Consider the following 13,741-nt stretch of genomic DNA (forward strand, 5'->3'; position numbering starts at 1 on the left):
AGTTCTACAAAATACAAGCAAAAGGCACTTAAAGTTCAGTTTGTTGATCAGACCAACATTGCCAATGACACCAAGAGATGCAAGGGGAAAACCAGTATAAAAATTTTGGTGGGAGTAAAGGAAAAACAATTACGTATTGCACAGTCTGCTTTAAGCACTGATGTTAAATTTGCTCAAGTCTCAGAGATTCAGATATCATGATTTGGTATTCTTTAAGAATGGACACAAATCTGTAGCTGAATTAATCCTTGTCCTGTGGTTTGAAAAATCCGGTCTGTCAGCATCCCTCCCCACTGTCATCATAGCCAGAAATAAGAGTGACACTCCCTCCTTTCAGATCCCCCCCAAACTGCTCTTGTTTAAATGCTTTCAGGAAGGCATTCATTGTGCAAGGCAGCCAGCCACAAAAGAAGCTACTGAAGCATGGCTGAACACAGTTTGGAGAAGCATCTGGAAACTGGGGATTGTCATCTGGCCCTGGTGTCTCAATCTGCAGAATCCTCTCTTTTCCCGTCCAGATGCAGCCCAGGGCCAGGAGACCAGGACCAGCATGTGCCAGTTGGGCTTCTCCAATTTACGTTCCAGCTCTCCGTATTTCCCTGTAGTGACACTGATTGACATCAGATGAGATTCTCTTGGCCTTTCTTCACTCCACAGGAACACCACTGATTTACGCCAGCAGAAGGCTCTGACCCCTTGAGATTTGTGGTTTCTGTGATGAGGCTAAGGCAAATCAGAGAGAAAATCTGATCCCAGGAATGAAACAAAAAAACCCCAAAACAACAACAAACATGCTTCATTGTGGTGGTGAAAGCCTGATGGAGAAACACCAGTCGTGGTGAGAAATGAATTGGGGATGAAGTTGGTACTCTGCAGTGTGATCATATGGTGGGATGATCCAAGGCTGTTTAACAATGCTACGGCATGAGTCAGAGCTGTACAGTTATACTCACATGCTCATTTGTATATACACACATACATAACAGCTTTGCCAGCTGAGGAAATAAGACTTTGATGCCCACCCAGGTTTTGTGGGGTGTAGCCACAGATTGTCTGTGGTGGGATGCTCTGCAGCTGAGCAGGTCCCTCGAGGATATGGGGCAGCTCCAAGGTGCATGAGCATCCATTGCTGACATCTAAAGCCAAGCAAGGGAAATCAGACCTATCCTGCTTTGTCCTCATCCAGTGGCTAGCCTGAGTAAACAGTCCTGGTCATTTATTATGAGTGAAAATAAGTCACGTCTGCACTATATACAGTACATCAGACCCTCTGACCACCTACGGGTGTGCGCTTTAGCAACCACGGCTATTTAGGCTGAGAAAACATTTCCACCTTAGTGCCTATAGAGCCACCTTTCCCTCTTTTATCCTTTTCAGAGAGGAACAATAAGAATAAAGCATGTCTCCAAATGCAGACTCCTCTGCACTCCCCACAAGTCCTCTGTGCCTTTGCTGCACATAGAGAGCAAGAAATGGCTGAAAACACACAGAAAGTCAACGGAACAATAAGAATAAAGCATGTCTCCAAATGCAGACTCCTCTGCACTCCCCACAAGTCCTCTGTGCCTTTGCTGCACATAGAGAGCAAGAAATGGCTGAAAACACACAGAAAGTCAACGGAACAATAAGAATAAAGCATGTCTCAAAATGCAGACTCCTCTGCACGCCCCACAAGTCCTCTGTGCCTTTGCTGCACATAGAGAGCAAGAAATGGCTGAAAACACACAGAAAGTCAACGGAAAGAGTGAAATCTCAATTCTTTGTCTCCTCTCCTTACTGAAAAGGCCATTTTAGAGGAAGTCAATCAGTGAGTGTAACCTCAAGGGTACTGGAAGAAAACACAAGCTCAGAGAAAACTTCAGGGATGTTAACAGCTACGGGATGTTAAAAGGCTTCACAAGCTGATGGCTCTTGATAAGCCAGCAATTTTAGCTTTTGAAGCTTCATGTGTTGGTCATCTCTTTGCAGTCCCATCTATTATCAGCTCCCTCCTGCTTTTATTTTAATCTTTTTTTTGCTGCATTTTTACTGAGCTGAGTGAAATTGCTGACCATGAAATAGATACTCTACGTAATGCTGCTTTATTGATCTTACTCTTTGAGTGCATCCAGGAGAAAGAGGTCATTTCCTTGCAATCACTCGCCATAGCCGGTGTTTCAAAGCTACTTTAGCTCAGGGTCTGAAAGGAGAAATGGTTTGGGATGTAGGAGTCAAGAAGAAAGTCAAGCTAACATTGAAGCAAGGCAGGGGTGTAGGCAGTGAAAGTGGGATAAATGGAAAGAGTATGTGAAGTTCATGGAAATCAGTCCTGTGGTTTTCACTGAGTTCTGAAATTTTATTTGTATCTTTGCAAAACAAAAGAGGCTACTGGGTATTTGCTCCTAGAGGAGATCAGGCACAGCCTAACATGTTTCAAGATCAATAAATTAGTAACTCTATAGGTCAGCCTACTGTTTCCTATGGCTGAACAGTCTCAGGAGCCACTGGCCCCTCAAGTATCTTGGAGTCTATTCTCAGGTCTTGTGGGTAAGGGAAATGGCAGTGATATAGTCTGGGTATGAGCGAGCTTGTGCATAAACTTTGTCTTTTGGTGAGCTTCCATGTGCCTGCAGGGAGGTATCACCATGTGCCTTCCAGGCTGGTCAAAACAACTATTGCTTTCTCCCTAGACTTGTGAAAGAAAGCAACAGAAATGACAGAACAGGCTGTCTATGCAATAGGGAGATGGAGCAGGGGAGCAGCACAGGACAGGGAAGTGTGAATAAGATGAGATTCAAACAATTCTCCCGGGTCCAGCAGTCCCAGCCTTTCCCAGACAGCAGGGCCAGGGTCCTTCCATCTTCTGATACCCTCCTTTTCCTCCTCAGTTAAAAAATGTCCCACTCCATGCCTGCTACCAGCACCATTCCCATCGATGGTGTAGGGGATGGGCCTGGTGCTCTCCTGAGATGCTGCAATCCCTTGAGAGCTCAAGGCATATAAACCAGGTGAATAGATCAAAGTAGTAAGATGATGATTAAATGACTTACTAGTAGTCCTGAACAGCAGCAGAGTCCCCCAGACCCCACTGAATCTTGGTTAATTCAATGTTTGTCCTCTACTATGTGCCCAAGAAGTGGTAGCTTCCCACCATCTCCTGCTCCTTACAAAGTGCCTCCTCCCTTGAAGCACAGCAGGCATGAGCTAGGATTTGCAAACCACTCACTTTTCTGTGAAAACATACAGAAAAAAGATATTTAGGTCTCAAAGTTCAGTGAAGAGGACAGAAGGTTTTCTAAGGACAGCCAATGACTTTCAAATCAGCCTTTACAGGTGCAATTGAGGCTGCTTCTTGCTTTCAGTGTGGCAAGACCAAGCAGATACATACACTGAAATGCTTGCAGAGAGGGGAAGGGAGGCTGAAGTAAAGATAACATCAAGGAACCCTGATTAGCAGCAGGGCAGCCTTGTGAAAAATGAGATAACCAGCCTGCCTTGCATGCTGAGACAGCAACTCCTGTCTCCAGCCCTTGCCCCAGACACTGATCTAGGAGGGGGGCTTTTCCAAAAGGCCAGGTCTACTTTTGATGATCAGTCCTTATCTGACAGGTGGCTGAAACTTAAGGTCATTACGGTAGAGAGACTCAAAGACACCAAGCGCCTTTGGACTTTGAAGGTTCATTTGTTCTGCACCTCGACAGGGTCAGAGAGGTGGGCTAGGGCAGGATGCCTTGTCCTGCCTGGCTCAACACCTGCCTTGGTTTGGACATAGGGGAAATGTTTGGCTTGACCATTTCACTGTCCCTGCAAACAACAGGAAGCAGTCACTGAGTACCAACTGTGTTGTCTCTCAGCTTGTACTCTCTGAGTCTTGTAAGTCCCTGTTGATGTCTGCACTTCTAAATACAATGCCTGGGTCCTGTCCACTGGCCCTGAAGCCAAGTGGCACAGCACACCTCATGTCTACAAGCCTAAACTCATTTTTCCCAAAAAAATCTGAAGACTGTGGTCATATCTAATACCCCTGACCTTTTTTATCCTGCACCGCCACTTGGCACTACGTGCAGGACTCATCTGCTCAGATGAGAACTCTTCCAAGTGTGCTATTGATCAGATGGTGTGGCTGATGGAGGGGAGGTTCAGAGGGAGCACAAAGCCTACACTGAGCTTACATTGCGGTATGTGTATTTATTGCCAAGGAGTGGGAGACGTACAATGCAATGTGGGACTGTGAAAGGGAGGATCTGGGGGATTTTATGCCAGCAAAATACAACTATACAACTATTGTGTCAGGGCAAACCTATGCACATTGCTGGCTGCTCCCATGTTTACCCTACTTCTGTGACCCAGTGTCTCCCTCCTGTGACTTGGGGATTCATCCAAGCCTTTGTTGTGCAGATGCCATTCACTGACCCAGCTACAAACCTTCTACATTTATTTTCTTTTTTCTATCTTGTGTTAGTTTTGTGCAAGCTCAGTGAGTTGAATCGGCTCATGGAAGGGTGCACATGGTCAAGAGGGAAGAAGGGAGACAGGAACACAGCCCCTGTGCTGCTAAAATAAATTGAACGAGGGATGCTGGAGAGGTGAGAGAGAAAAGGGGCAGAGAAGTCCACTTTCTTCTTTGCTGGATAAAATGAAAACAATACAGCCAGAAAGACAGGCCAGCCTTGCAGAAGATTTCAACAACTGAATCATCACCTGAATGCTGTCGGAGGGATTTGTGTTACAGGAGGATCAAAGTACAATCTGTTAAGATGATGCTGTCAGTCCAAAATTTTCCTTTCTTGAAAATCAGGTTGCTAGAGGTCAGTCCAAGCTGAGCCTCCAAAGAGAAAGGAAAACCCTAAAACACAAAGCCCCTCTAATCACTGGCAAGGGTCAGTCTGTCCTCTGGAAATAAAGGGATTAATTACAAGCCAGGTACATCAAGCATGAGTTTGGATGTTTTCTTCTCATGACACAAGACAGCAAAGCTCAGTCCAACAAGGCAGGTATTCTGCTGGCTGAGTTTCAGCCCTGAGGGTAGTTTATTTATTGCCACCAACACAAAGATCATCTTTAGTAGAGCAGCCCTCACAAGGCCTAGTGAAGTTTGAAGTTTTATGGGTCGAGATCTCTGTTGATACAGTTGGAGAAAGCAAATTCTCCATGTTGGAGCTAAATATCTTTGATATGGTCTAATCTTTAACATAGACTGATTCTCTTGAGTTCTTCCATTCAGTCAGGGCTTGCCCTAAGGAATACTTTTTTTTTTTTAATAGTGGTTATTAATTGAGAGACACCAAAATTTCAGTTACAGCAGGAGCTGAGCAGACAGACAAACCCTTCTATGCTTGACCTTTTGCAGAGGAACAGCCCATCAAAAAGGATGGGGGATCCCTGCCGGCTTCTCTCTTTGATCCAGACAGTGTCAGAGGGTGAGGGACTTCGGAGGGCTCAGAGCTAAAATGACTGAGACTAGTCCAGTGACAGCCCTGGAGTGAGAGAGCTGCACAGTCTGGTTGTACCTAAATACATGCTGTACTTCTTTGCCCTCTCCCAGCAGTGCGGGATGAGGACGGAGATGCTCAGCAATAATGAGGGATGGTTCCTGGGAGGGGATTAAATCGAAGGCAACCATAGTCTGGCTCCGCTATTTCTTCCTTTTGGTCTTCAGGAACAAGGGAAATTCAAGGACTGCAGGGTTTAGCTGGAGCCATAGCTCTGCCACCAAACCCAGGGAGCTGGATTTCCCCAGCCCTATATCTGAGTTCCATAAAAGGTGCTTTACCACCTCACCCCACATTGCTTGGTCAGAAGCTGCCCATAATAGCTGCAATGGAGAGGGTGTTGTTTCTGTGTGATGTGTGGTGTCTGTGCCCCCAGTAACTTTACAAACCAGGGACTGATGGAGGGGCTGAGCAGTGCATTCCCAAGCAGAGGGAAATCCTTCAGCCAGCATCTTTACAGCCTAGTCACTTATCAGTACACACAGCCCAGGAAGATAGGCAAGATGAGATGCACAGCTGTGGGGTGACTCTCAGCATCGTTTTTCAAAGGGACATGGGAGCGCAGGGTGACAGTGGCAGAAGCAGCAGCTGTCTCTGCTTGAGCTGTCTGGGCTGGGAGTACCCCTCTCAGGGACTGCAGACACACCACCCCAGCCAGAATAATCCCACTGAGCTCAAAGCACCACTCTGGGGCTATTTCTAGGAGGCCAGAAACCAAACAACAACTGCCTGGACCTGAAAGGCACACCTCGGATTTCATTTCCTCCAGCCTTGACACCCCTGCGTGCACAGTTGCCCGATTGCTTTTCCTCTTCCCAAGGCGAGAAGCTCACACCAAACCCAGCCTGCTCAGGTCAGACTTGCCACCAGGCAGCTGAACTTTTTTTGGCCTGCGCTGGATGAAATCACAGCCCATGCATTACCCTGATGCAGACGCTTGTTTGCTTTATATTTTGTGGTTGAGTATTTTATAGTTAGGGGATATCTGCTAATCCCAAAGTACAATAACAAAAATGGTATCTTTCATAAATACACGGGGTAGGGATGGGCATGCTCCAAGTGTGTGTGGAGAAATGAAAATTTCAGACATTGCTTCCCTGCGCTTGGAACCCGTCCTCAGTTAATGGAGTTAGATAGCTAGTTGGGATTTGCAGATTTTTTTTATTAATACTATTCTTTTTTATTATGGGACATATTCTGCATCAGAATATGATTCTCTTTCCCTTCCAGATATAAATTATTCAACTTCCAATCCTTCTCTTGAAGATGTAGGTCTGATCAAAGGAACAAATGAAAGAGTGAAACACTGATCAGCACCTCCTTAATGTAGCTGCTTTGCTGCCCGAGCACTGGGGTCTTGGCTGGTTAGTGACCTAAGTATCACTCTGGAATGAACTTTTTGATTTATTCTGGACTTTCCTAGCAGAGATTAACACCAATGCTGCTGTGAATGCAGCTTTCTTGGGAATAGAGGCTGGGAGCTTCCTCCAGGTGACCTGGCTGAGCTTGTATTTTATTTGGGTTATATTGATGCGCATCTGCAAGCAAAGGTTTCAAATCCCCTAATGATACCACTTGAATTTCTGGGAGAGTGCTACAGCTTCTCTGCAAAAACTGGAGGGAAGCTTCAGCTTTGCCCAAGCAGCCTGAGTGGGGCCAGGGCTGGGGAACCACAGGCTGCAGCAAACAGAAAGGCGTTGAGACCGTTCTGCTGCCAAAAAGCATCCCCCTAATGTGCAGCACCTTCTACAAGGTGCTGAGCACTGCTGAAAAGCAAGACCCACACACAGTAAAGGAGGGTCCCTTTTGCTACCCCTTTCATATCTGTCATGGATCTGCTCCCGTGTCCTGTTTTGCTCAGCAGATTGCAGCCAGCTCAGGCTCATCATACCTGTTTCCCAAAACGGAGCTATTCTGATTCAAGGCTCTGCAGATGACTTGTGGACGATGATCATCATCATAATCGTCATCGTCATAATCATTGTCCTCATTGTCATCATTATTATGCAGAATACCTTCCCTAATGATTGCTAGGTTAGGGACTGCCAGGCTGAGAAGGACAATAGAAGGAAACAAAGTGGAAACGGAAGGCTCAGCAGACCAGTCCATGGAGGTTTTGCCTGGGAGTGGGACTAGGACATAGGGAGGTTTTTCTGCAAGACAGCACCTTTCTGATAAAATCATAGTGCCTACATGTTAACTTCTCCCTTGCTCTGCTGATGTCAAACCCTACTTTTAAAGCTCCTTTTGCACACATCATACTTTCGAGCCCATGTTTACAGAGTTATCTGGCTCAGGACAATCTTGCTTCCCCAGCCCTTGGACCAAACAGCAGAATTAACCCAAACTTACACCCTCACCTCACAAGATTTCAGGTTCAAAGCACTCAACTGACAGGTGAAATTCCCCTTACTGTTCAAACAGGTGTTAATCATGTTATCCACATGGCAATTCTCTGGGTAGTTGGAGGAGAGCAAATCTTCACCCAGTACTTCTCCCCACATCAAAGACAGCCATCCGTGCCTCTCAGCTGCCCCTCAACAGCTCAAGACAGAGATCTTGATCTAGGTATGGATTTTGTGCGGCCGCAGGCTCATGGAGGGGGCCACAATTTCTGCAGATACTTTTAACTCTGAGGACTCATTCCCACAGCATTTTTTTCCCCCACCCTGGTTTACAGTGAATGTAGGGACACACAGCCTGCATGCTGTGGAGAAGTGATTCAGTGCCAGCATCCTGCCCCATGATGTATCAGTGGCACAGGCAATCAAAGAAACCATTTCCAAGCCCTACTTCAGCATTTTTGCTTTGGAAAGTTCCTTTACTGTCATCTTTGCTGGCAAACAAAAAGCATAATGGGAGTGACAGCTTCAGGTCTGGGATGCATAATTCTCTGCCCCATCTCGGCATCACCAACTCTCAAGCGCAAAACGACCCAGCTGCAAAGACCGCAGCAATTAGGGCCACCGTTCTCAAGACTTGAGTCTTCCAGCCTCAGACATGTGAATTGTGCCCTGAAGCTCTGAGCAGCGTCTGCCTCAGTCTGTGGAAATCCTCCTGACTCAAACTCACAACACAGCTTTGATTTGCTTTGCTGGGGAAGTAAATGATTGGGTACCACTTTTAGCTTAACCCAAAGCTGCCACAGAGCCTGTCTCTAAATTAAGTCCCTGCATCCCCATCGTTCTGCAGCTACTCTCATTGATTTTTGCTTGTTGCTTCTAAGAATGAGGCACTCGGTGACTTCTGTTGATAGCAACACATAAAACACACTCAGACCTGCTAGCCAAATATCAATATATATACGACCCTTCTTACAGCGTAGCTATCAAGACATCACCTTGCTGAAATATGCAGTCAACACTATTCAGTGTTTTCAGAGTTCATTTAAAAATCAAGTTAGTTTGGAAAAGAAACAACTGCAGCAAAAATAAACAGGGCTTTAGGCATCCTGCAAGTTGTTCCTTGCCTCGCAAGTGGGTGTACAGTGGGGTGACATGGGCTGAACTACTTATTCTGCTTAAGGGGATGCCAGAAGGGACACACAACATTTCAGCCCCTGAATTGTCAGGACAACTTTTCAAACCTTTTGACAAGTCTTCTAGCTGTCAGTACTGAGTTTGAAAAGCATGGGAAGTGTCTGAAACATGCACTTCAGTCTGGGCTTTATTAAACTCAATGGGGTTTCTTGCGGCAGGACCCTATACCAGTACAGGAGGGTATCAGGATTTTGGAAATGCAAAAGAGCAAATACTCTTGTGCACTCCTTGCCTAGCCTTCCCAGTGAAGTTCCCTGCTTTCTTGTCCCTTTGTGATTATATTGTTCTATTCTAGATTTATGCCCAGGTCCATCTCACCCTGAAGTGGTGCACTGGGCATGTTCAGCTGTGATCCAGTTGCTTACCAGTGCTGCTGAGCAAATGGCTTGTGATCTGAAAGTGTCTGTTGTGAGGGGGGTGTCAAAAAGAGAATAGCCACTGGGAATGCGAGATGGATGATGCTTGGTTCGCTGTCTGTTCCTCAGCACCTTCTTGGAGGTACTGGGATGTACTGAGAGAGAGGAGTAAACCGAGAATGGGACTGGAGACGCACTCTGAAGCCTTTCCTGTCTTTTCTGGGTCCTAAAGTTTGCTGAGCTCTAATCTGTCTGTTTCATGAACCTTATTTTCACCATTACCAACAAAGACACCAAATCTAGCAGGAATTTTGGTGCTGACTTCAGTGGCAGCAGGGCTGTGGAGGTGGAGGTAGCAGGTGCTGCAGGACTTACACTCTCGTGATATATCCCCAAATTCAGATGTGGTCATGGCGATGTTAATCCCACCCCAGAACAGGGGAAAAACCTCAACTGCAGTAAAAACAAATCTACAAGTGGTCCTCCCAGTTTCCCCAATTTTCTTTGGGTTTTTCAAGGTTTATTTGTGCTTAGAAATACAGCAAGGCAAGGATGGACTGCAACGGTGATAGTTTTCCAAGGGGCTGTTTCTTCTCATTTATTGATGAGATGTTTCCCTTTAGCATGATGCTGGGTGTATGGTGGCAATACCCCCCTACCAGCCCTGCACAAGGTCACAAACAAAGGGGACAGCGCCCAGGGTGATGGTTCCTGGAGGGTCAGGGAAGACCTGGCTGTAGCCAGGGTCAGGATGAGCCTACTCTCTTCCAAACACATCTCCATCCCTCGTGGAAAGCAGACACCACTTTAGATGGTGGTCATGCCCCTTCCTAAACCAAAAGGCACTGAGAAATCATAACAACAGTGGTGGTACCAGGGATGGAAAAAGCAAGGAAAGCACATGTCAGAGCAGCATGCCCATCTGTGGGTTAATATGTGGTGGCCAATTCCGTATCACATTCCCCTTCACTTCTGCAGAAAGCCTTTGGAGACCACTTTGGGCTGCAGAGGGGGTCTGTAGCTCTTAGCCCATTCCCCACTGCTAGCACCAAGGCATTTTTTACAAACTTCAGCCCTTTGCTACCTCTGGAAAAATATTCTCTCCTAGTGTGTGCACGAACAGGTGAAAACAGCGACAAGTACTAAAGGGTTAATACTACTTTCATGTTCCTGAGTGTAAACTGTCTGCAAGCCCTGCACTGTAAGGTCCTCTCCAAATTTAATCCCAAAGAGGAAGGTACTGTTTCGCTGAGATTAAGCAGATTTGCAGATTAAGAAGATTGAATTAAAATTAAATTTGGTGTCTTGGGGAGGGGTGGTGGATGAAAAAAAAAAAAAAGAAAAAAAGAAAAGGAAAGGAAAGTTGCCCTTTACCCACAGGTGTCTTTTAAATGATCCCCTAAATGGTGTCCCTAGACTCCTGTCAAACTGCACGCGTTCCTGTCTGGAGTGGTTTAAAAGTGATTCAAACTCTTTTGGAAACACAGACATACAGACATTTTAATTTCATCTGGTACAGCAACTCTGAGACCAACTGCACACACTATCTGCCAGCGAAATAAGCCACAGGGCTGAAAAAAATAAAAAAGCAAACCCAGCACTCTGCCTTCTAAATGCTTGATACAGTAAATTACTCATCAAGGAAACAGCCGTGCAAGATCGTTCAAGAATATGAACGCGAAAGATTGAGGGACTCACCAGAGCGTAGACTGAACTCAGGACGGAGCAGCAGAGGATCAAACCCAGACTGTGATAAACCAGATATGATCCCATATCCAAGAGGCTTCTTCCAGCATCCAAGCTTGCTCAGGGAAGTAGGAGGACGAGAGGTCTTCCAGCGTTGCAGATGATTTCTCCTTCTCCTTCTCCTTCCCTCCCGCCCCCCTTCCAGAATTTGTGTGTTGTTTGATTGTTTGTTTGTTTCCACAGTTTTAGCCAGAAAGGCACATGACAAGAAACCCCGGTCTTTTGCTCCGTTTTCTCATGGCTGGAGATCTGGGCAGCTCCCGAAACGCAGCCGAGGAGCCCATGTGAAGCAGAGCAACTTCGCTCCCTTCAGAGCTGCAGCCCCTGGTGCTGTTTGTTTTCCGTGTGCATCTGTCTCGTAGCAGAAAAAATCACATCCATATGTCAAAACTGCTCTTCTGTTTCCTTTTTATGAGGCAGTGGGAAGTTCAAATAATTTCTTTGTCAAACGCAAACACACAGAAAGAGGGAGAGAGAGGGAGGGAGGGAGGGAGAAGGCGAGAGAGGGGTGGAAGGGGTGGGAGATTGGAGAGGGTGGGGGAGGCTTTTAACCACTGCTTTATTTTTAGATCCAGTAATTTTATCTTTTAGTTTCAGAGGGGTTTGGGGGTGTGTGTGGAGGGGAAAGCGCTTTGTTGTTTTTTTTCTTTCGCCTTTTTTTTCGGCATGCAAACAAACGGCAAAGTCGAAAGTTACAAAAAGCAAAAGCTTGGAAATATTTTCACTTAGCAATTACCTTTTCGCAAACAGTGGTACTCTGGGGGCTTTTCCCTTGCATATCCCGGCGCGTTTCAGCTCCACAATAGGTTTATTCTGCCAGCCTTCAAGGTTGCAGTGCGTTTTAGTTACGAATAGGGGTGGTTTATTTTTTTGCTTCACTCTCCCTTCTCTGTCTCAAAGGATCTGCAGTTTCAAAAAGCCGATTGAGTACGGCATGAAAGCATAGGGCTGAAATATCGCTCCCCCTCCTTCGCCACCCCCTTTAAGTAGTTTATTTTTGGTTTTTTTCTTCCCTCGGCAGAAACGTTTTTCACTTACTTCGCGAAATGTTCTGAAATCCTCGGGATTTTGTTTTATTATTATTGTTACTGTGTTATATGTATGTATGTATATATACGCATTTTCCACTCGCGCACACGCGTCCTCCGTCCCATGCCCAGGACAAGCCCTCAGAAACCCGGCAGAGGAGCCCGCAGCCTCTCGGGGTTCTCCCGGGGCTGCCCGGGACGGGGATCATGTCGCTGCCGAGCCCCCCCCCCCAGTACCCGGGGGAGCCACCGCTCCGCTGCCTCCCCTTCCTCCGCTGCTACCCGCCTGGATTTCACGGATTTTGAGGAGTTTCAGGGCAGGGATGTTACTCCCAGCTCAGCCGGCCGCTTTCATTCATAAAACTAAGAAGAAAGGAAAAAAAAAAAGATTTATACGTGTAGGAACGCCCTCCTCCCCCCCCCCCCCCCATTCTCCCCAAAGCCAAGCAGCCAGAGGTTTTGTTCAAGAGCCGAAAGCAAGCTACAGCAACCATCCCCTTATCATTTTTAAGACGTGGGAGGAGAACCGATGAGGGGAGGGGGCTGTAAATCACACGGATGCAGCACGCTAGCAGACACACACGCAGGCGGACGCGGGGCTCTGCGCTCCGGGCTGGCTCCTTGGGGAACTTTGGAAATCGAGTCGTGGTGGTGTTTTAGTTTTTTTTCTTCCCCTCCCCCTTAATTTTTCTTCCTTTATCTTCTTTTTATGTGTGTCCGTCCCCCCCTCCCTCCTCCCCACCCTTGCCTTTTTTTTTTTTCTCCTCCGTGATTTGATGTTTTTTCGGCTTATTTTTCCGCGCAGAAGCAGCGGTTCTTTTAGAGGAGCTGAACGGAAGCAAGGAAGGGAAAAGAAAGAAAAAGTAATAATAAAGAAAAAAGCGCGCCAACCTCCTCTCTAGGTCTGTCAGAGAGCAGACGGTAAAAACATCAAGTTTTCGCAGAGTGGAGCTGTGTGCATTTCTGTCTTATTTTTTGGAGCAGAGGAAAAAAAAAAAAACAGGAAAAAGAAAAAAAAAAACCACAACCAAACTCTACAGTTCGTTTGTTGCGTGCCTTTTTTTTTTCCCCTCCTTTTCATTTTTTTTTTCTCACAACCCCATGGCCGTGAATAGGTGCCTTCAGCTAATTTTATGAAAAGGGGCTCTTTCCAAGGCGAAGGTAGAGTAGGGCTTCCTGTAAGGGGGGGTGACGGGGAGGGAAGTTCTGCTCTTGATGCAATCTTTTCCTCCACCTCTTCCTCCTCCTCCTCTGCCTCTGCCCGCCAGCCCCGGCGGGTCTCCCCGGTTGCGGGAGGAGCGGGGCCGGTGTAACACCCCTCCTCGGCCGGGCCCCCATTGGTTGGTGGTGCCAGGACTGGGAAGTACGGGGTCAGTCCTGCATCCCTCCCACCCATTCCACCCCGGCCCATTCCTGCCCCATCCCCTTCCCTCCAGCTGTCGGGGGACACGGGCCTCTAGTTAGGGAGAGGATGCGGGGAAGAGGGGGAGATGGGGATAGAGAAAGGAGGGAAAGCCGAAAGGGAGAGATGTGGAGGGGGGAGATGGGGAGAGGGATGCTGAAGAAGGGAGATTTAAAAGCCATAAAGCCATCCTCACCCC

The 13,741-nt window shown here is 46.9% G+C and overlaps 1 protein-coding gene and 1 long non-coding RNA gene across 2 annotated transcripts in view; both read right to left on the minus strand.

Moving 5' to 3' along the window:
- Positions 1-11,223, minus strand: part of PTH1R (parathyroid hormone 1 receptor) — a 109,817-nt gene extending 98,594 nt beyond the window's left edge. The window contains exon 1 of the mRNA XM_057402866.1: positions 11,065-11,223. Coding sequence (XP_057258849.1) covers positions 11,065-11,139 — 75 coding nt within the window. The 5' untranslated portion in view covers positions 11,140-11,223. The remainder of the gene's footprint in view (positions 1-11,064) is intronic.
- Positions 11,224-11,258: 35 nt separating this feature from the next.
- LOC130595831 (uncharacterized) lies at positions 11,259-12,820 on the minus strand. The gene is made up of 4 exons (XR_008971403.1): positions 12,722-12,820; positions 12,290-12,503; positions 11,849-12,015; positions 11,259-11,463 (listed from the first exon to the last, which is right to left on the minus strand). It is a non-coding gene; the product is annotated as an uncharacterized LOC130595831 (long non-coding RNA).
- Positions 12,821-13,741: the final 921 nt, after the last annotated feature.

The sequence above is a fragment of the Pezoporus wallicus genome, unplaced genomic scaffold, assembly GCF_028554395.1.
Source record: "Pezoporus wallicus isolate ANWC-B61680 ecotype Strahan unplaced genomic scaffold, APGP_CSIRO_Pwel_v1 contig_8057, whole genome shotgun sequence".
Taxonomy (NCBI): domain Eukaryota; kingdom Metazoa; phylum Chordata; class Aves; order Psittaciformes; family Psittacidae; genus Pezoporus; species Pezoporus wallicus.